We start from the raw sequence: 23850 nt of genomic DNA, 5'->3' as shown, positions 1-23850 counted from the left end.
TATCATCACTTCCTGTGTGGGATGTGACAGGAAAAATTCTGAACTAAAGTGCTTAGTGCCAGCCCGGATATAAGGAAAGAAAGGAAGAAAGAGTTAAAAATGACTATAACGCTTTCATTCTTCAAGACAAGCTGGGTGGTGCTGATGGAAGCCGCGTAGGTAGGAAAGGGACTTGGTTTAGAGAATTTTGTTTTGGATAGCTCAGGTGCTGTGCATAGGAGATATTCACGTGAATATGTCATTGGGAAAACAGGATTAGAACAAAGATGAGACACTTCCTAGAGGCAGAGATTATTTGCATTGGTAATGGAACACAGTCAACTGCATTTGGTTAAAACCCTACTCAGAGGATATAAATTAATGATTTAATATCAACCTGTCTTTATCTCCTTTGTCTTTAGGTCTGATCTATTAATTCTTTCCATCTTCATCTTAGCCAAAGATATGGAAGCATTCTGATATTTACAAATCATACAAATATGGGAGGAATAGCTAAAATGTTGGTGGATACCATCAAGATTCAGAATGATTTGTTGATGCTAAATTAAGAAGACACAAATAAACAAGTACACCCAACAATGCAAATGGACTTGACACCGCATAGCTGTAATATATACATTTACATAAGTTTTAAGAAAGTCTGAAAAGGAAAAAGAGAATGCTGTATCCTTTGCTAGTGACATTTTCGCTTCTTCCTTTGGATCTGTCTTAAATGATTCACTTTTAACTTGAAAAAAATGACAATATTTAATTAAGCCAAGATCAGTGTGTTTGCATTACTTTTGTGGACCAGCCTACCTGCCAACTGAAGAAGGGTCAATAAAGAGTGGCTACTGTGTCAGGAGAAAGCTGGATGAGGACAATGAAGTCTCTGTGTCAAACACGGAAGTGTTACCACAGGGCAGGGAGGGAAAAAAAGGAACTCTCCAGCCCTCTAAACATCTGTGTGTGATTTCTCCAACAGCCTCCATCAGATCAGCACAAAGTGGATCTAGTGGCTTCTCCAGAATAATTAAACAAATGAAAATGAAGTAGCACAGTTTAGAAAGTTCTTTTAAGCGCATAGGAAAGGTGGGAGGGTATGAGAATGCGGCTTTAAGTTTATTTACTAGCTCGGCTTTCAAACCACTTCCTCTCTAACAGGTGAAAACCACTTTGCTGTGTGTTGGATTGCGCTGAAGATTTCTGCACATGCCACCATGCCTTACTGGTCAGCCCAGGTTGATTGTGGAGACTTGGGTGGAAATGGAGCACTCTAAATGAAGTGTCACCACCCCGGGGTCTCCCAGACTTGTTGGGGGAGATGGGGTAGAAGGGGACATGAGCCTCAGGCTCACTCCCGGGCTTTGGAGCTATGTGCATTCCCTCCAATTTCCCATTGACTTCCACCTCCTTCTCTTCCACTTCCCCTTTTCTCTTGTTCCGCAAAGAGTGGTGGAGAGGTGGTAAGAAGGGAGGGAGATGAGGTCCAGGTTAAGCAAGGAGAGTGTGGCTCCACGTTATTTATTTATTTGTTCATTCATTCATTCATTCATCTCCTCATTTTTAAGGGTGGCTCTGTGCAGGCCAAGGAACAGGTTGAGTTGAATGTGCCCTGCACAACCCTAGGGGGCGCCATTCCCAGTGTGGCATAAAATGCAGAACACTTCCCAGTGAGAAACTACCGTGTTTGAAAAATAGGTGCTTTGGAAAGGAGCCTTATCATTTTGACTTGTCTGAATTGTTCCTGCTACACTTAATTGCTAGAGGGCGCCTATTTATAACCACGTTCAGAGAATTTAAAGTGCAATTCTCTTGTATATTTACATTAAGGCCCAAAGGGAAGTTTTTATCAGGCCAAGAATTTTGCATTATGTTCCTCTCTTGGATGTATTTCTCCTCTTCTCTCTCCCCCGCCCCGTTTTCTGTTATCCTGAGGATATGCTGCTAAGAGCCTTCTGAACTCTTACATGTTGTTTCATAATCCAGCAAGTGTTAAATCAATTCACTGTTGTTTTTTTCCCCAACTCTGGTTGAAATAATCCCACTCTCCTAGGTGGGCCCGAGGTTTTTCTTTTCAACCTGTTTCAACAATTTTCTTAAAGTCATCAAATGCTGAAATCCAGAGTTAATTTTTTAAAAAGTGTATGTGTGTGCATGAATTGAAGGAGGTCTTTCTAAATTTCAAAGGAATGTTTTCCCAACTCAAAGTGAGCCATATGGTCATAATAACTATAAATGTCTACACTAGTAAAGGAGAGGTTAATGAACATTTGTCAGTGTTTGTGTGTGCGTCTGTGGGTGGGTGAGGCAGAGCACATAGAGAACATAATTTATCAGGTTTGTTTCTCTGAGGAAGAAGCGAGGATAAGATGATGGTTAGTTAGATGGGTTATTCCTGTGAATTTCTGAATGGGTTCTAGCTGAGAATTCACTATTGTCTCACATGACCCAACAGCCCCTTAGAAGAGAGGGCAGAACAGGAAGTCGCATTTAGGGGCGCCTGAGAGAAGAGGCTTCTTGGATTGGGATGTCTGGGCAGGATGAGGAGGGACAGGCTTCTGGACAGCTTGACAAGCAGAGTTATTAGTGACTAGATCTTTATTCAGAGAAAACTACCTCTAAGACTTGGAGAGGGCTGTTTCATTCAGTTCTACTAGAAGTATTCTACTTCTTTAGAAATTTCAAAGCAACGCTGCGTGCCAAGGTGACAGAGAAAATGGCTTTTCCCCCTTCCTTTCTTACCTTGTCCATGCCCAATCTAGGGAGAAAAAGAAAAGCAGTGTGCCTCTGCTTGGGGTGGTCCAGGGGATAAAAACGAGAAAGGCTCTAAATTAGGGGGTGAAGCTTAAAGGCAAGGGGAAAGGGATTCCAGGGGCAAAGAGAGGCCCCAAACACAGTGTCATCTGATGAGTTCATCACTGTATCTCCTTAATCATGAAATTGTAATTTTTAAAGTCCAAGTATAAGAACTATCTTTTCCCTTGTGTGATAACTAACAAATGCATGGGCATATATTATACAACAAAGATAATTATAGGATTACAAATCAGCTTGGGACTATTGCCTGCCAATTTCATTTTTTTATCATAATGGTAACTTCAAATGATTAGCCAATTTTTTCACATGAATATCCTAACCCCTCTGAGCGCCTATCACACAACTCTTTCCGAGAGGAAATGAAAATATATCCTCCCACGAGAGCTCCAAGTTATACTGTCCACACACTCTTTCACGTGGGTCCTCCCTTATGTCACCCAGGCAATTGTTCTGAGAGTTGAAAGTGGCTTTCGTAGTAAAAAAAATGTAAGTTCAAAGTCCACAGAGAGAGAAAAGGGTAGACAACCTGGAGTATATCTAGACAATGGAGTATTATTCAGTTATTAAAAAGAAGCTATGAATCAGATAAACTGAAGGGAAAAGATGGTCAGAGTAGTGGGACAAGGGACAGAATGGAGACATTGTCACCCCATTCAAGGCAGAGTAACAGAGCTTTAGAGCCTGGACCTCCAAGCCAGACGGCCTGGGTCTACATTAGCTGTGAGAGCTCAGCCAAGTTACTTCTCTGAGCCTCAATATCCTCATCTGAGAATGGGAATGAGGATGAGAATAGTACCTACCTACCTCATAGAGTCGTGTCAATGTGGGACAAGGCCTATGTTGTCTTAAAGTTAGACAAAGTAAGTCTTAAAGTTTAAATGCGCCCCAGAAAGATGGCTTTCAAAAATGAATTATAGTTCCCAGACACTGGTTTTTGAAATATGTAAAAGATTTTCTATTTTGTGTGTTTTTATTTGGCTCTGCACAACTGATAATATTTTCAACATCATTACATAGCATATGCATGAAAAATTTATCCCCACATAATTTTGACACATGATGAAATCTTGAGTTTGTATTTACAAATGGAGTCCAATATTCTATTTGCCTTAAGCTCTTATTCTAAGGTTATCAGTTAGTTTCAAAAGGGCTAAATGGTCTTAATTTTGGCTCAATTCAACAAACTGGCTTCATGTCTCTAGGTCAGTATCCCAAATGGTATGAACTATGATTTAAGAGGAAAACTCTCCCAAAATAAAGGAATAAAAACATTGCTTTTATAAACTATCATTTAATATTTAATATTAAATAATTATTAATAATTAACTTAATATCACTGGACATTTCTTACCCGAGAAATATATTTATAGGCATTTTAAAAATATGTCAACTGTGATATTTTACTATCTTTTAATATATTACATGGGGGAAATAAACATCCCCATGGTTAATTTTAGCGAACGTCATTTACCAAACATTTGTTGAGTATCTAGTATATGCCAGGAAAAGCTTGGACTTATAAACATGTGAAAGTTGAATTGGCAATATTTCCTTTTCTAAGCTCTGGGTGCACTTTCCAGTGTTTTTCCTGAGAGCCTGTTTTCCTTTACTGAGGTTTTGGGGATTTGGTCCAGCAGCTTGGAAGTCAAAGCAAGCCTCTTTGGTAGCTCATGTGTAACAAGAGGAAAATTATTCCTATTTAAGGGAGTCTCCACTCTCCGGACACTCTCTGGGTGGGTCAGGAGTCCGGTGGCATTCCACAACAATCATCCACTTTCCCAAACTCAAAGCTTCCTATTCAAGTTCCCTGCTTTTTCTTGTTCCTTCTTCCACATTGCCCAAGAAACCCTGGATGCTTCTATGCATTATTAGAAAGTATGCTATTGGTATTTTTTTAGTAAGAAACTGGAGCCCCTCAAAACGGTTTTGAAGGGAATCAAAAGCTTTCTGATTTTAAATGAAGGTTGTGAAAGCATTTACATTTGAGGTTTGAGCGTTTTAAATAAGACAAATAAAATGGCCAATATTCTGTGAGCTCCTATTCTGTGGTAGGCTCAGTACTAGGTGCTTCCGCACTGTTGGCTCATTTGATCATCGGCACCCGGAGGGGAGAGGTTGTCATTGCCCCCATTTTACAGAGGGGGAGACAGCTTGTCCAAGGTGACGCAGGTAGCAAAGGGTAGAACTTGGACTTGCAAACAGAGTGTCTGGCTCTGGAGACTGTTTACATCCATTGTGCTAATCCATCAGACAGCTGATTCCAGGAGCCTGTGTACGGAACACTGACTACTTGGTAGGAGGGGGAAAGAGATGTGATCTGGTAAAGAAGCCGGAATCTGATCGAGCCCTCATCACTCATTATTTTTGCCTTTTCCTCTATATTCCTGATCCTACAGAGGTAAGATATTAGGGTATAAACAAGATATTAGAGCCAGAGAACCACTTGAGATGGATTAAAATCATCTGATTTTAAACTGCAACAATTTAGAACATGTCAGTGTTGAGAAAGTGTAAAGCGTTTTGAAGTGATTTATCTTAAAGAGTTCTGCATTCTACACAGGCAGTAAGGAGTTCCTAAAACTGTCAATATTTAAGTTGGAACTTCAAAAAAGAAGTATGTGGAAGCTTTGCTTTGATACCCCGAATGCTGTGAGCTTTGAGACCCACCTGACTGGGCGGATCCGCCAACATTCTCAGAAACCGACTGACTTTTTTTGGCTTCTCTGATTGTTGTTTGTGCCACGTGCACAACACAACACATTCAGCTTCTAGAGTCTCCTGTCGTCCTTAATTTAGACAATAGTAAAAGTTGCTGTGACTAAATACAAAACAAGTTAGCCGTAGTAGCTAAGGGGTGACATAAGCTACAAGTAACCAGTGTGTTCTCAAAAAAGGCAGAATTAACAAATTTCATAGAGGTCAAACAAGTAGGTTGGCAGAATGGTCATGGATTCCTCATTACTTTTAGAGGAATGTGGCATTTCTGACTCTAAGTCTCAAAGATGCTATTATGAAAGTGAACTTTAAAATGTGTGGACACAATCAGGTTGCTGAGGGGACTGTAATCAGTTGTTTTTCCCAGAGAGGAGTCAACGTCTGCTGGTGGGAGACAGGGGGAGAGGGGTTACTAGGACATTTAGCTGTTATTCTTCATTTTTCAGAGGACTACAAGTGAAGAAAAGAGACTTGCACGTTGAAAAAGAAGTTTGAAAGTGGAATTAATCTATTAGACCACTATTAAGTTTCTGGCACAAACCAGGCACTGGATTAGGGGCTTTTAAAGCAGATGCCAGTTGGACAAGGATCTGCATTCAGGAACTGCTATTCTGGTTGGCAGAGAGAGATCAGAGTTAAAAAAAAATTCCTGGTAATGCCGGGAATACTATGGCACAGTGAGGATACTGAATTCCACCCTCACCCCTTTTTGGGGGCTATTTTCTTTTTTCTTTTTCTTTTTTTGTTAACAGAGGTACCCAGGACCTCTGGCATGCTTGTTAACAGAGGTGCTGAGCATTAAACCCAGGACTTCGTGCGTGCTAAGCGTGTGCTCTACCCCTGAGCTGTACCCGCCCTCCCACCCTGGATACCCAGTTCTTTGTGGGGAGACCAGGCCTTAGGAGTCGGAAAAGCCTCCCTAGAAAAAGTGAGCCTTAAGTTAACTGTTGGAATGTGACTGCTTCCCAGGTGGACAAGGTATTCTAAATGTTTTAAATATTCCCCTTAGAGTGAACAAAGATAGTGTCGGTGACGTAGTCTAGCACGATATTGCCAATGTGGTAGCCACTAGTCACGTGGCTTTGTTTAGGTTTAGGTTAATCAAAACTAAAACAAAATGAAATTTAAAATTTAGTTCTTTAGTTTCTCTAGTCACATTTTAAGCACTCAGTAGCCACAAGTGGCTAGTGGCTATCATCCCGGACAGTGCAGGCACATAGCATCTCCATCATGGCAGAAATTTCTGTTGTTCAGTGCTGGGGAACTGCAAGCAGACAGTACTGCTAGAGTGTGAGTTTTAAGGAGTGTGTGGCTAGAGCTAAGGGTGAGCTGGAAGTAGAGGTTGCAGCCAAAGAATGGAGGTCTTCCACATCATACCACAGAGTTCAGACTTTATCCACTAGGCCAGGCATGAGCAAACTTTTTCTGTAAAGGGACTGATTGTAAATATTTTTGGCACTTGGGACCACATGGTACTTGCTGAAACCATACAACTCTCTGTTGTAGCTTGAGATCAACCACAAACAACACATAAATGAATGAGTGTGACTATGTTTTGGTAATACTTTACTTGTGAAAACTGACAGTGGGCTGAATTCAGCCCACAGTCAATTTTCTGACCCCTGCACTAGGCCACTCGGAGCACCCTGAAGGATTTGAAGCCAGAAAGCTGCATAATTAGATGTGTGCTTTAGAAAGACCATTCTAGGAGGAGACTAAAGATTGATTTAAGGAGCGTGAGATGCAAGACTCTAATAGTCTGCTCAAAGAGGATAAGGGCCTGAATTCTGAATGAAGCCTGTTGGATATGGTTGGAGACAAGGGAATGTGGATGTGCTTTTAAGTCAGGTGGTAGGGAGGAATATAAAACAACATAAAGCTTGGGTGACTGGGTAGATGGTGGTGACCCTATCTTGGCTGCACCAAGTTATACGATATATAGGAAGAAGAACAAATTTGGGGAAGGATGATGACTTCAGTTTGGGTCAAGTGGCATTTGAGATGCCACATGTGTGAGTCATTAGCAGAGGGTCATAGCTGAAGCCTGAAGGGTGACAGAGAGTACCCAGGGAGGATAGGCAGAGTGAGAGGGAGGCAAGCGATGGTGCCTTGAGTATTAACAAAATGGAAGGCATGGGCTCAAAGGGAACCGAGAAGGAGTTGTTACAGGAAAAGGAAGGAAAACCAGGGAAGGATGATGTCACAGAAGTCAAGGGAAGGCTTTCAAGTCCTATTGAGAAGACTAAAAAGATTCCATTAAGTTTGGCAATAGCAAGGCATTTTTGGAATGTTTTCCAGAGTAGATTTCATAAAACAAAACTAAATGTATTACTACCAAAGTATCAGGACTCTCCTTTTTAAAAATACGCTTAAGTGGAGTGATAGCTATGACTTTTCATGTCCTTGGGTTTTTTTTTGGGTGTGTATGTTACATGTTAAGATTGCTTAAAAGCAGGAGACAATTAGGGTCCCTCGAATCTGCCTTTGTAAATTTATGGTCCAGCAATCATTCTATTTGTCGGAGTGAAGGTTAGGTGAGCTTTTATCCGGTCTTTCATGAGGTGATCTCTGCAAACCTCTTGGATGAGCTTCATGCTGTCAGTGTTGGAAAGTGGCTGGATAACCTCTTAAAATGTAATGCATTCTGATTTTAGGGTATGGATTACTTAACACAAGGGACCCTGGAGTTTTATGCAATAACCACTCTGGAGGCATATAAATGTTTTATCCTGAAGCCACTTCAATAAAAAAAAAAAAAACTAAACAGTAACAGCTTTAAGATAGAATCATATGATTTGGGAGTGTTCCATTTCACAATTTAGTGGTCAAAGGATTAGTCACCCTTTCAATGGAGGAGTTTCAAATGATTATTTATAGCCACCTTTGAAGAGGTTTATATTAGGAAAATATTCTACATTCCGAATGGATGAATATAACTCACTCAAAATTTGCATGATTTGTTGTTTAAAATTTTGTCTTAAAATATGGAAAAACTGACAAAAACATGCTTGTGGCTTTTAAGAGTATTTCACGAGAGAAGAAGAATTGGTATTTGTTCCTGAAGGAATTACTTTAGCAGAACATGGAAATCTAAGGAACATACATTTCTGAACACTTCAAACTACAGTTACCTCTCTAAACCCTGTGAAGGAAAAGTGAGGTTGAATGACAATAACACAACAGCAATAATAATAACAACAAAAATAAAAGGAAGAGCTCCTTTATCCCCAGCGACCAATTGGCTCACTAGGTCAGACTGAGCTACAGTGTTAACCAGCACGAGAGTTTTACTGAGGGATGACTGTGCTTCTGCAGGGGCTGCTCTCCACTCTTTGGCCAGACTCTGCCCTGACCTGAAAAGTCCTCCTGAGACTGTCTCGGGCTACCTGAGTAGGTGGGAACATCTCTAAAGTGTGAAGTATGGAAAGTAAATTGAGCTTCACACAGAGCTATACTAAAAAGGAAACCTGGATACCATCTACACTAGTCTTTTTTTTTTTTGACATTAAAAGAGTGATGATGTGACAATTTGAATCACAACAATAGTGTCTGAAGAACTTAAAAATTATAAACTTTACTTAGAAAAATACATGGATAAAAACATCGACGACTATTGTGAAAAAGAGGGGTAATGATGGAAGGGATGAGGGAGATTAGCCCTATTAGATACTGGAATATGTTCTAAAATAATAATTGAAAAGATATGGTGATATAAAAATAAGACATAGATGGTTCAAAAGAGAACCATAATATATAATAATCTAAAAACAATAAAAATGAGAGAGGAGACTATCCAAATAGACATCATTTTAACTTCACATTGAACTCCTTTCAGAAGTCAAAGTAAATTCCAAATAGACTATAGAATTAAGGAGAAAAATCAGCAGAGTATGAACTACAGTGTTTATCCCAAAAGGTGCTGACTTTTAAAGAGTTTACAACAGAGAAGACCAACTCATATAAGAACCTGTCACACAACAGCAGACAACAGTGATAAAATAAATGGAAAGCAAGTGCACTTTGCAAAAATAATTGCACAAATGAGGTCAAAATTTAATATATTCTAAATTAAGAATTTAAATATGAGATTATCATTAAATGTCAATAGATATCTCTCCACCCCCACACGTCTATACATCCCATGTGAGAGGTAATTCAAATATTATCCTAATGTAACTGAAAGTGTTCAATTTAACAGTAATTAAATAAAGTTTATTTAAAATGGCTCTTGAATGTTGTTTTATTAATTAAGTAATTAAGCTGAAAAATGAAAACTCTCATTCTATCAGTGTATATATCCATAAAATAATAACAAATTTCATTTTTCAATCACCTCTAGGACTCCAAGGAAATCATCCAAATTAAGAAAAGAATCATCAATTAAACATATGAAAATGTTTATTGCCAATTTTTCTAACTGGAAAAATCCAAGCAGCAGCCAAAATATCTAACTTCATGGAATGTGTTATAATCATTAAAAGAATTATAAACAGCAGGTCACAACATGGAAGAATGTTTATGAATTGACCTTAAGTGAAAAATAAATGCTATGAAAATTACATCTTAAAAAACCTATAAATAAATATATATATATATTTGTAGATGAAGATTGAAAGGTCATATAAGAGAAATAGCTATGACAGTGAACTGTTTTTCTTTTCAAATTTCCTTTAATGTATTTTGAATAAAAGACACAAAAAGAAGAAAATTCTGCTGTGCACTAGAGAACAGGCAAGCAAGTGGAAATCAACTAACATAAATTCATTCTGATTTTTTTAATAAGAGATCAAAGCATAGATCTTAAGAGAAAAGCTCAATAGCATCAACTTAGCACCGTTAACTAGTAATCGGATTCTAACCTAGTAATAGCCACTTGGAGAGAGAGAGACAGACTCACACCAAGTTTACGAGACAGCAAATGCCCACCGCGCCCCACCTCTAGGCTACTATGGTGCCCCTCTTTGTAGCCTAGAAAGTCAGCCCAGGGAATGGTTTAGGCACAGGGTCTGGGGCCAGTCTGGGTTTGGATCTTGGTTCTACCACTTACTGTGTGGTTGCTAATTATTTAGCCTTCTTTGGTTTCCTTATCCATAAAATGGAGTAAAATTAGAGTATCTCCCAGGGTGGTGAGAATTTAATGAATTGATATTTATTAACACAACAGCGTCTGGCTTATAGGAAGGACTGAGTAAAATGTTAGCCATTGTTATAATATTCCTTTTCCCTCAAATAAAAAGTCTGAAAAGTGATTCAAACCTTGATAGAGTTCAAGACAGTGAAGGAGGAAGAAACAATCCATTTTTCTAGCCCTGAAGAAGAGTACACTTTTTATTGCCCAGATAATCTCGTCTATTAATTTATTCTTTGAGAGTCCCTGAAAAATTTAAATGGGAGTAAGATAGTTCTATAAAATGAGGAAATCATTTATAAAATTTACAGTGCAAAAAGCTGAACTCATGGAAACTCTTTGAAGTACATGTATTTAAGATAACTCTCAAATATGAGTAAAGAATACTTCCTTTTGTTCTCAAAGAATCAAAATCTAGTTTTATTTCCATGAAATAAAAATATCCTTAAACACTGCCGTTACCCATCTAGGGAGCCCGAACCTTCCCTGCTTCTCCCAGACCGTGCTAATCACTCATTATGAATCCTTGGGAAATGTCAACGACAAAATCCAAGATAAAATGATGTTTTCTGAAATAAGAACTCTGTGTTATAATCTTTGTGTTTCCCATAATTTAGCAGAAATGGACTGGCGTTTCTGTCTCAAGCGTGAACTTTGTTTTAAACTATGTAGTTACCAGTTAAATCAGGAGGGCAGTTTACCTTGATCAGATTAGGCTATTTTAAAATTATGAGTCTGATAGCAAACATGCATTGGCATCTTGGGGTATGCAAGTTAGCATGGTGGAATGCAAAATAATTCAGGGGTTGGAGAGGGGAAATGCATTTGAATGCTAAAGGTGCTTGATGAGAATTTCGAGGCATTGATTGACAAGACAATTGCTGAAAACAGGACTTGGCCAGTCAAGGGGGATTAAGAGTGGGGCAAGAGGGAAAAGTGGAATGTTTCTTGAAGGAAGAAAGTTGGAGTCATGCATTAAAGGTAGGGTCAAAGCTGGCTGGGCAGAGCGGAAAATGGAGATTTAGCAAAAGTATAGTGAAAAGAGACACACACGGAAGTTCTTACACTCTCTCTAGTGATATGTCTAGAACAATATACTAAAATGCTAACTGTTTTTCTTCAGATGGTAGGATTTTTACATTCTCTACATTTTCCTCTATTTTTGGAAAACATCCATCATCATCATGCATCCCATTTTTATATGAGGGGAAATGACAAAGCTATAGACATTTAGAGGGAAAAATATTTTTTGCCAATATCTCAGTGGATAAACAGAAGCTGTATAAATAAACGCACTGGTTAAGAATATAGAAAATGGAGTATTATACTCAAATTCCCAGCTCTGTCTGCCCAGTCTATTTGACACAAACTTTTCATCCCACTTTTTATTATGAAAAATTGCAAGCATATCCAAAAGTTGAAATTGAGAGTGAACCCAAAATACATTCCCCTCAGATTCTACTATTGCTAGCATTTTGCTATTCTTCCTTTTGCTTCATATCTATGCATTTACCCACATGCCTTTGTTTTCTGATGCACCGCAAAGTGAGCTGCAGACACCAATATCTTATTTGATATTAAATTTTAACACTCGCCAAGTCCCTTTGTATACACACACTAGTCCAGAACCTTCCAGCAGGTTGTTATGCACTAAAGTCTGATCTCATTTTCCATATCTGAACACTGCTTTCAATCCAAACATGTCTCAAATCAGCTGCCTAACCAGAAGGCAGTTTACGAAAGCTTACCCTGTTTCTGTATACCCAGAACTGTGTAATTTATTCAACTCATAGGATGTAAAAGCCAGAAAGGAAAACCTATCTGATCTGGGGTCACCAACTTCAATGTTTCCAGGAACCAAGCAGGCTGCATAAAAAGTGGGCATCTCCTGTAAGATAATCCAGTGGGTCTAAAGGCAGAGACAGACCTGGCTCCTTGTGGGGAGGCAACAAGGAAGAGCAGAAGGACCCAGGGAACTTGAGAAAACAGAACTGACAGTCAGGGCAAGGCTTCCAGCCCCAGCCTATGGTTCCAAGAGCCTGGCATTTTAACCACAGCTCCCTTTTTAGACAAAACGGGTCTAGGACACTTAAAGGCACACACTTCTTAGGATAACTAAAAGAGTACACTGTTCAATAGAATCTTTAATTAAAAGTATTTATGGATGCAGTATTTGTAGCCTCTTAGTTAGATACAGACCTTAACAATGGAAACAGTAGCACCGATATTAAAATGCAAAGATGTGGTATGTTTTTAGTTTTTGCATGTTACTTGCCCAAGAAGGCAATAGTTCCCCACCTCTGACGGCTTGATTACCTGCCTGTAATGAACTCAAAGAAGAGAGAAACCACGTTTCTCATTGATCAAAGAGTAGATGTAGTGTCATTTCTCAGGAAGGTGCTGGCAGACTTTTGCGGGGGAGTCTCGGTGGCTTATAAATTAAATAGAAGGAGTGACAGGGGAAGGGAAGAACAGTGAGAAAAATGGGGACATGGAAGGGTCAAGATGTACAGAAATTATATCTGGCTTTTCAAGCCCATTAGCCACGAAGACATGCTTATTTGGTCTACTTTCTGAGACTTCCTCTCTCTTTCCTTGCCCTGCTTTATATCAAGTTCAATCAGTATTTGCTCAGGTTGGCTAACTTTTACATCTATTGCGTATTAAAACCATCTATGCTTTGTGCACGCAGTAGCTACAGGTGGACCTGTCTTAGAAATGAGAAGTTACAACAATTCCACCCTCACAGTCTTTTCTTTGTTTGCTTGATAATCAACAACAGATAGTTTGGAATCTCCCCCCACCCCCAGCTCCACCCTCTTAGGGAACTAATTTAAACAATGTGCATCTCAGACTTACTGTGTTGGAATAGCTTGTTCTGCTAGTAAAAAAATTCAACCCAACCCTGAAATGCTGTCTCATGCAGTTGTGGGTACATGTGATAAAATTAGCTTCTTTCGGGTGAATGTCCTCTTGTGATAAAGTAAACTCAACTACTTTTCTTTCAAAATTGTAATGAATAAAGTTGCCAGTAGTTCTTTTGGAATATGTCTATACATTGACAAATCAAAATGTATTCACATAGGTTAAACATCCCAAATGTCTATCTATTAAAAAAATGTTTTTACTAGATTTCACATGAATCCTTTCAACTAAATGTCTGTCATAGATCAAATTCAGCTGATGTTTATTTCGACTCCACTTTTTTTGATCTCTGCCAAGATTTACATAAGGATTGAATTTATTTTTGGCTTATCAGTTTATTTAGTTCAAATCTGACAACAGGCCAGTGACTCTCAATTCTAATTTTACAATTCCTCTAGTGGTTTTAAAAGGCATATAGTTAAATTCTGAAAATTTTAATTAAAAAAGTTAATTTTTATTGAATTAATATTTTAAAGAACATATAGGATTTTGGGGAAAAAGTGAGTTCTATAAAGCAAAGGGTCCCAATGTGAAAAAAAACTAAATTCACTTTAAACTCTATTTACTAAAAGTTTATCAATTTCCACTTAGCGTTTCCAAAACATTGGGTAAGATTTGGCATAAGTGATCATCAAAATGGGTTAAGCAGTAAATGAATAACTAAAAGCACACTTTGGATGTTTGAATCATTTGGGGAGCTGAAAAGAAAAAAGTACCTGAACCCCAGGCAGTCCAGCTGAATCAGCAACTCCGTGGGTGGTTAAACAGGCGATTCCAATGTGCTCCAGACTAGGAAACACTGATCAAAACTTCTACCTAAGCCTTAGTGCAGGGGATCTCAGACTCAAGCACGCATCAGAATCACCTAGGGGGTGCATTAATACACAAGTGACGTGGGTCCCAATCCCAGAACTTCTTATTCAGTCAGTTTTGGGTGGAGTCCAAGGATTACCATTAAGTTTCCCGTTCAAAGATGTTGATGCTCCTGGGTTATGGGCCACACTTTGAGAACTACTGTCTTTTTTTTTTTTTTTTTAATTTTTTTTGTAGGAAGAGGTAATTAGGTTTGTTTGTTTGTTTGTTTCTATGGAGTCACTGGGATTGAACCCAGGACCGCGTGTATGCTAAGCATGTGCTCTACCACTGAGCTACACCCTCCCCCCTCCCCAAGAACCACTGTCTTAGTAAACTGGGATGGGGTGGGGGGGGTAGTAATAGAGACCTGTAGGAAACTGGACTAATTCTCCCTGTATCTCATCAACCATAATGCTGACACATTTTTTCTACTTTGTTGATGTATCCGATGACACTGATCAAGGATGGGGGAAGAAAAGAAGAAGGAAAGATATGAAGCTCAAGGGAAATGAGTGAAAAGAGATAGAGAAGAGGAATGAACTTCTTCAGTAAACTAAAGTTTGTCACCCTCCCACTGACCTAACCACATGTCAATGCTAGAACACAAGATGAGAAAATGTAAAGACAGTTACACTCAAAAAGAAATTCACCATTCAAACAGAATAGAAACACAAAGATGTGAGTGAGAATGGAGGACCAGAGGGCTGGCTAAGCGGGCTGTTGGTTCAGGGAAAAGAAGTGTTGGTTAGTTCAGCTCCTATAAGGTAACCTGAAAACCTGAGCTAGAGAGTCACTCACTGAAACCAAGAGCAGGGACAGATATGCTTTTCCCCATCCTTAGCACCATGAAAGGAGACCAAATGATCGGCCCTTAAGAATTTCCTTGGGATAAATCAGTCTTTCTCAACTGAGGAAGAGAACACAGGAAGTGGAGGGGGGAAACACACTTTGTAATATCTTGAAATGCTTTGTATTGTCACAATGAGGGGGGCAGGGGTGCTACCAACATCTAGTGGGTGAGGCTAGACATCCTACAATGTACCAAAGTGCTGAAGTTGAGAAATACTGGGCTAGATGCAGCACTAGAATCAGGACCTGGGCCAAGATGCCAGTTGACTTAGTAATGAATATGCTACACGTGCGCCTGGATCAGTTGTCAATATAGACCTCGTTCTGGGCTGAAGTCCTCAGGAAGAAGGAGAGAAGGCAGGTAGAAAGAGAAAATCAAGCAATCAACCAACAAAACCTTCTCAGAATGGGTCTACCATATAAAATTCCAACATACAGACAGAAGACTATTCATAAGAAATAAAACCCAACAAAATCAGTAGTTGAAAGACGGGTTTACCTCAAATTAAATTAGAATAATAGAACCATCTGAAAATGACTAAGAATTTAGGATACATCAAGAAAAAAATAAATGAGTAATATCTGTAGGGGAGTATAAAAATATTTGAAGAAAAAAATAGGTAGACATTAGGACAGAAATTGTAAATAAAAGCTTAATCACTGAAACAGAAACTCAATATATAGGATAAAATGTGGACTGGACACAGATAGGGTGAACAACTGTTCTGGTCTGTCTGGGACATGGGGCTTCAGTGCTTAAAACTGGGAGAGTGCTGGGCAAACGGAAATAGCTGGTCACCCTAGACACAGATGAAGGAAAACTTAGTGAATTGGAAGATGAAGTTGATAAACTGATTTAGAATTCATCACAGAGGCACCGAGATAAATTTGGAAGAGCAGTTAATAGACTGAGTCTATTTAGTTTTACGTAACAGGGACTCTAGACAAAAAAGCTAGGAAGGAAGAAATAGTAGAGTAATAGTTTTTGAAGAAATAACGGCTGAGGATTTTACGGAATTGAAGAAAATCATTAGGCTTTACACCAGGGATTAGCAACTACAGCCTGGGGGCCAAATCCAGTCTGCCATCTGTTCTTATAAATAAAGTCTTATTGGAACACAACCACATTCATTTGTTTATGCATTGTCTATAGGTGCTTTCATGCCACAATGGTGCAGCTGAACAGTTGTAACAGAGACCACAAAAACTACAAAACCTACAATATTTGCTATCTGTCTCTTTTACAGAAATGTTGTAGATCCCTGCTTTAAATTGCTACCCCGAGTACCAAACAGGATAAATAAAAATCAATTCTCATTTCTATGAGGCATAATAAAACTGCAGAACATGAAGATAAAGAAACATCTTAAAAGGAATAACAGAATTTCACCTACAGGGAATGACAATTAGACTTGCCAGCACACAATTCAGCAATAGTGGAAGTTGGAAAACAATGGGGTAAGTCTGTTAAGTCTGAAAAACCAATTTATATTGTAGTGTATAATATTACTCTTCTTCTAAATGGGTACCCATCTCTGCCATTACCCTGAATGCATGAGGATTTTACCTCCCTCCATCTCTGTCCTGTTTAGCTGAGGCATGACCATGTGACCTAACTTTTGGCTAATTAAACGTGAGTGAAAGCAGAGCACATCTCTTCCAGGCAGAAGTTTTAAGAGCTACAAATAGGGTTGGAAGGTTATTTTCAATGGGCATTTGTACTACATTTAGGCTCTTGTGTTTGGGAGAATAACAGAACAAATATAAAATTGTTGTCGAAATTGTCAGACAGTAGGCAAGGGCATGGATACCGGGTGAGAAGATAGATGAATCCAGAGTGGAAGAGTGATTTGTAAGAAACAATGATAAACATGAAATTTTATGAAGTATATTGACTGGTATGACAGAGTTAGAATCCCAGAAGCAGAGTCACACATTTATGGGAAATGGATAAAAGAGGCATCAGAAAGTGCTAGGGGAAAAGGACAAACTAAAATAAACAGTACTTGGTATTGGTTATCCACTGGGACTGTATCAGATGCCTACTCACTTCACAAATATAAATAACGTCCTGATTATTAAAGACCTAAACGTGAAAATCAAAACTTTAACACATTTAGAGAAAAGTTTAGGAAAATAGCTTTAATATTTGAGGGTAGGGAAGAACTTTTTAAAAAGTACTTCTAATGATAAAAGCTTATTTTGAAACTTGACAGCATTAAGATTTAAACCTTTTGTATAAAAAAGAGACACCAAAAAATAAAGTAAAAAAAAAGAAGTCCTAAATTTGGAGCATAAAATTTGCAATGCATGTAACTGATGTAGAATCAATACCTAGAACATATAAGGAATTCCTATAAATCAACATGAAAAATAATTCATAAGAAAATGGATAAAACACATGAGGAGAATTTACAGAAGAAGTTACCTGAATAGTCAATAAACTTACAAAAACACACACCATCTTAGTAGTAATCAGGCAAGTTGAAGCAAAAATGAAGTAAAGTTTTGCATATAACAAACTTTCAATGCTGCCAATAAATATGACAATAACAAGTTTTAGGGATGGTGTAGAGAAATGGCAACTCTCCTACAAGGCTGGTGAGAGGTAAATTGTTACAATGATTTCAGAGAACAATTTGCTAATATTCAAATAAATTTGAAGGTGTCCAGACCCTCTATGCAAAAGAACATTTATTCTAGTATTGTTCAAATTTGAAAATAATGACAACAAATTAAATGTTGAGGAACAGATGAATAAATGGCAATATAATTACACAATTCAAAATAGGTTGAACCAGAACTACAAGTATCCAAATGGATATATATTGAAAACACCCCAATGTAAAGTGAAAGAACACAAACGCAGAAATCATTAAAAAAAAAAAACACTAGGCAAAACAGTATCATATGGCATCTTATGGATACAGTCAGATGAAATGAAAACATAAAAACACAGCTGGGAGGCGAGATGCCACTTTCAGAGCAGGTGTGCCTCTGCTGTCAGAGGGAGGCGGTGGAACTGGCAAGGACAGAAAGGGGGCTTCCAATTTGTCTTTTTTATTTTTTGAAAAGATGGCAAATGGCAATGTTACTGCAAGATGGTAACCTGTGTGAACTCTGGGTGGTGAGTTCATAAGTGCTTGTTATTTGTTTCATAACATATAATGCCGTTTTAAAAACAGAAGAACATGAGAGGAAAGAAAGTGCAGATGGAATGCATCCAAAAATTAAGGAAGTGACACTGAAGTTACCAAACGCGGAGCTGGAGCGCCACACCCATTCGCTTCAAGAGCAAGGGTGCCCCACGTTCAGTGTGCGCTCAGATCTGCTAGTTATCATCTTGTTTCCTGTAAGAAAATCCAAATAATCCTGCCAACCACAGTGCCCTCATTTATTCTGGAAGAGGATATCGGTAATTAAATTCAAGCTCTTTTCGAAGAATCCTGGATCTGAAGACCCCGTATGGAAACACTAGAGGGACTTGTAAATCCCACCTTTACATGGGACTGCCTTCCTTGCAGGTCCATGTGCCACCCTTCCCTCCACCGCTGTGGTATTCCTCTCCCCATGGCTCTGCAAGTCTGACCCCATCTCCTCTCCCTCTCCTGCTCTCCCCTATCATGAGATCACAGTTTCTTACCTCTGCGCTTTCCCTATTCTGGCTCAAGAGATCTCAGACTACAAACACATCCATGAACCCTTCCCCCTGTTTATTCCAGTGCCTGCAATGTACTCCCTTCCCGCACTGAGTACCTGTAGGAGTCATTGCCTCAGTCCTCATCTTCTCACTGGGAGCTGGCAAAGCAAGTAATCCTCTCCAGAACAAGAGGACGGATAACCAATCTGTAGTCATCTGGTGCTGGGGAGTGGGGGAGGGGTGTGTCGGATAGAAAGTCGACTCCCTTCTAGTCTCTGAGAGCCTAAGAACGCCACGTGTGTAAGAACACAGCCACTTTCACAGAGAAATGACAGGAGACCGTAGAGCAGATTATTAACGCTGTAGCTCAGCTACATTACCGGTTAAGCTAGTTTTTAATGGTACAACTGGGAACCTAGTTACCATTGTAAGCCAGCTTCAAATGATGACTTTCAGCTAATTTTGGGAACATCACAGGTCCCTAAGATCTGGACTGTTTGGATTTTGTTTGACTCTCAATTAAAATTAAAAAAAAAATTCTTTAAACAAAAGAGTTCCCTTTGTAAAACTCACTGTGGTGTCACAATGGCACTCATCAGCAGCATTACCCAACATTTGTCACTGGAGGTCTCTTCAGGGTTCCAAAGTGCTCACAAAAGGAAACCCGACTGCACTGCTGGTTCTAACACCCAACCATCTTAAGAGGCAAAGACAAAGAACGCGGCTTTTCTTTCTTTAAGGCATAGCTCTTCCTCTATTCCGAAGGCTAGAATCAGAAAAGGGAACTCCTGAAGCCACAGTCTCTCAACTGGTATAACAAAGCCTTAGCAGCTTTATTAGCAAATGGAACAATGATGAGATAAGCAAAAATTCCGAAGCCTTGGAGGACCGGTCATAAAACACCCCCACCACTCTCCGCGCTACGTAGAGATTAGATGTTTACTGGGAGACCAAGGAGAGTCATAAAACCTACGACTTACCATTTTTACTGAAAGGAGTTGACGTGCCTGGCACACAGCGACCCCGAAGATGCTGTAACTCGGACAGTGAATGCTCAAGTTAGCTAAGCAGAGTGAACTTCCTTTTTTGAACCGTGTGGTCTGTCCAGTTTTCACACATTGATATATAAGGTTTATTTGCATGTTATCTCAGCCCTCAGAGCATTTGTATAACTGGCCAAGGTTCTTCAGTTGTTACACTTTAATAATATGGGAACAGCTACAGGTAAGGCTTTGAAATCTGAAAGACTGACACACAATTTTTTTAAAAAGTGCCTGAAGAGTAAATTCTGTGTACATTGTTAACCTGTTTTGTATAAAATATGTATTTGTGGATCCATCTATCTATCTATCAAGGACTCACACTAAAATGTTACAGTGGTTGACTTTGTGGTGGTATTATTCAATAATTCTGTTTTGTACTTTGCTGACTTTTTTACCTTTTTAAAAAATAGTGTCTTTTCTTTTTTTTTTTAAACCAGCATCTAATTTTATTTGCTTTTTGTTTGTTTGTTTGTTTTTTGGTGGGAGGGAGGTAATCAGGTTTATTTATTTTTAGAGAAGGTACTGGGGGTTGAACCCAGGACCTCCTGCATGCTAAGTATGCATTCTACCACTTGAGCAATACTTTCCCCCGCTTTTGACCTTTTTATTTTGAGTATGTAATACTTGTTAAAAAATATAATTATAATCTTAAAAAGACTAAAAGGATCATGCTAATTTTAATCAACACTTCCAAATATATTTAAACCTATCTCACTAATATTGAAATGGTGGTCATATTCATAAGCTTAACATAGGATGTTATTTATTTCATTAAAAATTTAAAGCACACGTCAGTCTGAGTTCTAATTTTTTGGTAATCTTTGTTAGCATCAGATGCCTCAGCCTCTCACAATGGTGAACTAGATATTCTTCAGTTAAGGACGTGATATTTGATCCGAACTAATCAGATTTCCCACCAATCTCCTGTAGTACCTGTCTGAACACATTCCAGGAAAGGAATTTATCTCCTTTATTTTGAATATATAAACTGATACTAAAGTAATTTCAAGGGCAGAAGATCACTTTGGGTCCTATTGTAAAGGAAAAGCAACTGACTCCTTCATTCTGGGTTGCAAATTTCTAGATCTTGCATGTACTACCACATTAACCTAGCAGAGGGACACCACATTTTCTCATTAGATGCCGTGCTAATACTAATAACTACCATGACAATAAAAATCCTTCATTAAAAAGATGTTCCCTATGATTTATTTCTTAAAGTGAAATGTTTTTCAAAATCAAGATGTATATAGGGAAATATGGATAGACAGGACGAGAAAGAAAGGCAGGGCAGGGGTCATATTCCAGGAATGGAAAGAAACCTGAGTGCCTTGAAACCTATGAAGAGGTGTGGGGCTTAAGGATAGTCAGGAGCCGGGAGGTTAGCCAGGAACCTGAAATCGCACCGTCTTTGGCACATAATAGATACTCAGTGAATGAATGGAGGAGATCCAGGCGAGGCAAGGATGAGATCGAGGTGTGCTTTTAGACGTAAATCATTGCCAGAAGAAGACCCTCAAATGGAGACATTCTGTAGCTTAACCAGAAAGCCTCTTACCCACTGTCTGCTGGAACAATACAATTTAGGATCTAAGGCACAGGCTTTTAATCTGGCTGCACATTAAGAGCACCTGAAAAGCTTTTAAAAATCCCAGTTCCCAGGCTTAACCCCAGACCATTAAACACCAATTTTTAGTTTTGAAACCCAGGCATCAGTATTTTTTAAAGTTCCAAAGGTGGTTTCAAGGTGCAGGCAAGCTTGGGCTCTGAAATAAAGGAGAAAGTGACTCCTACTAGAAAGAAGACGGATCAGCCGGCAAGACTTGCCAGTACAAATAATCCTGATGCTCGGACGGCATTTACTACTAAGTTTATCAACATATTTTCACCGTGTGCTACGTAATCATAAATTATTCTTGGTCATTCTGAGGTTTTTTTCTCTCTGTGCCAGTGAGTTGCGCAAAAATTACACGATAAACAGAAATCTAGCAATTTCCATTAACAATGTAGCTAACTGTACAAGTCTCTGGTTAAGAGACCGTTGAATTTCAATTTATTCATTTGCATTCTGTTTCAATTTGTGTTTGGTTCTAAATGCAGATTAAGGTAATTTTTAGTTATTGCTATAAATTCAGCAGTCTCTCAAAAACATATTTAAGAGAAGTATTTTGGCTAAGGAAAAACAGGCTGAAGCTCTTATCCATAGCCCATATAAGCCACCAATAAGTTTTTATTTTTAGTTTTTGGAGCATAATCATTCTACTTAAAAAATGTGTATTTCAAACATCACGTATGTGAGGACATTTCCTGTGAAGTCAATTAAGTATGTAAATCCTTGAGCAGGAAGATGAAACAGGAAATGCAAGAGAGATGACACACAATATATGATACCATCTAAAGAAGATAAAGTTATTTTTTCTTCATGATGTGGGCACTGTAATTATTCCTGCTAGCGGAAGGGAGAAGAAGTTAAGAGAACGCAAAGGTGGTTACAATTCTTCAAATCTCTTTTCATACATTTGCAATTGAGAGAACTATTTTTGTTCAGGCAATGGTAAAGTGAGGTTGTCCCCGTGGTACCCACCGAAAGTGACAGCTAGGTGGAGACTGTGGGGCCCAGAGACATTGGAGGTCTGGTGAATCCAGCTTCATTTTTTTTTTTTTAACCTCAGTTTACAAGATGAGGGAGAGAACACTTCGTACAATTTAAGTAACACTATTTCTCGATCATTATTTATAAGCATCGTCATTGTTATTTCTATCAGGTTTTAAAAGGAACATGGTTGAAATTGTTAGCAGCGAGGGTTAGAAATACTTATCAGCTCTTACACAATTTCAGCTTTATAACCCGAATGGCTAACATTTTAGGGAAGAAACAAATGATCATCTACTTTACATGCCGAACACTCGCATGCCTGGGCAAGACCCCCAAGACAGGAGAACAGGGGGATGTTGAGTCTCACCTCTTCCAGGAAGCCTTCTCTGCATCTGGCTCTCTCGTGTCCCCCTTTTCCTGGACTCCTGCAGACTGCACCACGAAATGAAGCTCTTCGATAGGCTTGCCTTTTACGGTTCTCCCATTATATTGGCTGCGTTCAGTTCTGCTCCCTAACTAGATCTGAAACTCCTCCAGCGTGAATTAATTTTCATACTTCCTTCTGTCACCTGAAGATTCTAAAGTGGCTTTTATTTTTCTAAAGCCTTTTTTCAGAATCTGATGAAAGCAGCGTATGGTTTGCACACAAATTCTGCCTGTGTACAGCCTTCTTGGAAGCCCGTCTCTTGTGGGAAGCTGTAGAACTTTTGGCTAAAACATTGTCAAACACTCAGAGATGGTCACTACACTGGTGCTTTTTGATGATAAAATGAAAGCACAGAAGTGTGAAGTGACCCCCAAGTTTCCAGACTAGGAAACTGGTCAGCTAAAATTTTATTATTTTGTGAACTTGTTTCCTTTTAACAACATGCATTTGAACTGTGCCAGGAAAGAACAACTCAAACTCACAAAATAGATTCATAGAAATTCAAGGAAATCCTAGACTCCCTGCATGGCTAGATATGGAATAGCCAAATGGAAATAGCAGGAGGAAAGCAGGATAAGAACAAGTGTGCTTTTAGAAGGTTGTGCGGGAGGAAATGGGTAGTTCCTTGATTTGGTTTATTTCTCTTTCACTTTTTGTTTTGAAAACAAAATGGATCTTTTTCTTCACTCTTATACTTTCTATTTTTGATGGAAGGAAGCCTTAACCCTTTCAGAACATCAGTGCTCTGGGAAGAAATAACATTAATCAACTTCGGTGAAGATTCAATTCATCTTTCAATAGAAGGAGAAATCCCACTCTATTTCAATAGGATTGCTACTTCAAAACTGGGTTTGCCTCCTGATGGGTGTTGAA

The 23850-nt window shown here is 38.8% G+C and overlaps 1 protein-coding gene across 3 annotated transcripts in view; it reads right to left on the bottom strand.

Annotated features, from left to right (window-relative positions):
- FYB1 (FYN binding protein 1) overlaps positions 1-23021 on the bottom strand; it is a 141635-nt gene extending 118614 nt beyond the window's left edge. Inside the window, exon 1 of one of the 3 annotated variants that reach the window (XM_015242089.3) lies at positions 22918-23021. Coding sequence is in view for 1 of the 3 variants with exons in the window: in XM_015242087.3 (XP_015097573.1) it covers positions 19892-19894 (3 nt within the window). In the remaining 2 variants the exon portion in view is untranslated. Of the gene's footprint in view, positions 1-19891; positions 19990-22917 lie in introns of those variants that run through there. The other 2 variants (XM_015242087.3, XM_015242086.3) reach the window with 2 other exon arrangements.
- Between the last annotated feature and the right edge of the window lie 829 nt (positions 23022-23850).

The sequence above is a fragment of the Vicugna pacos genome, chromosome 3, assembly GCF_048564905.1.
Source record: "Vicugna pacos chromosome 3, VicPac4, whole genome shotgun sequence".
Taxonomy (NCBI): domain Eukaryota; kingdom Metazoa; phylum Chordata; class Mammalia; order Artiodactyla; family Camelidae; genus Vicugna; species Vicugna pacos.
This window is presented reverse-complemented; position numbering and strand designations above follow the sequence as displayed.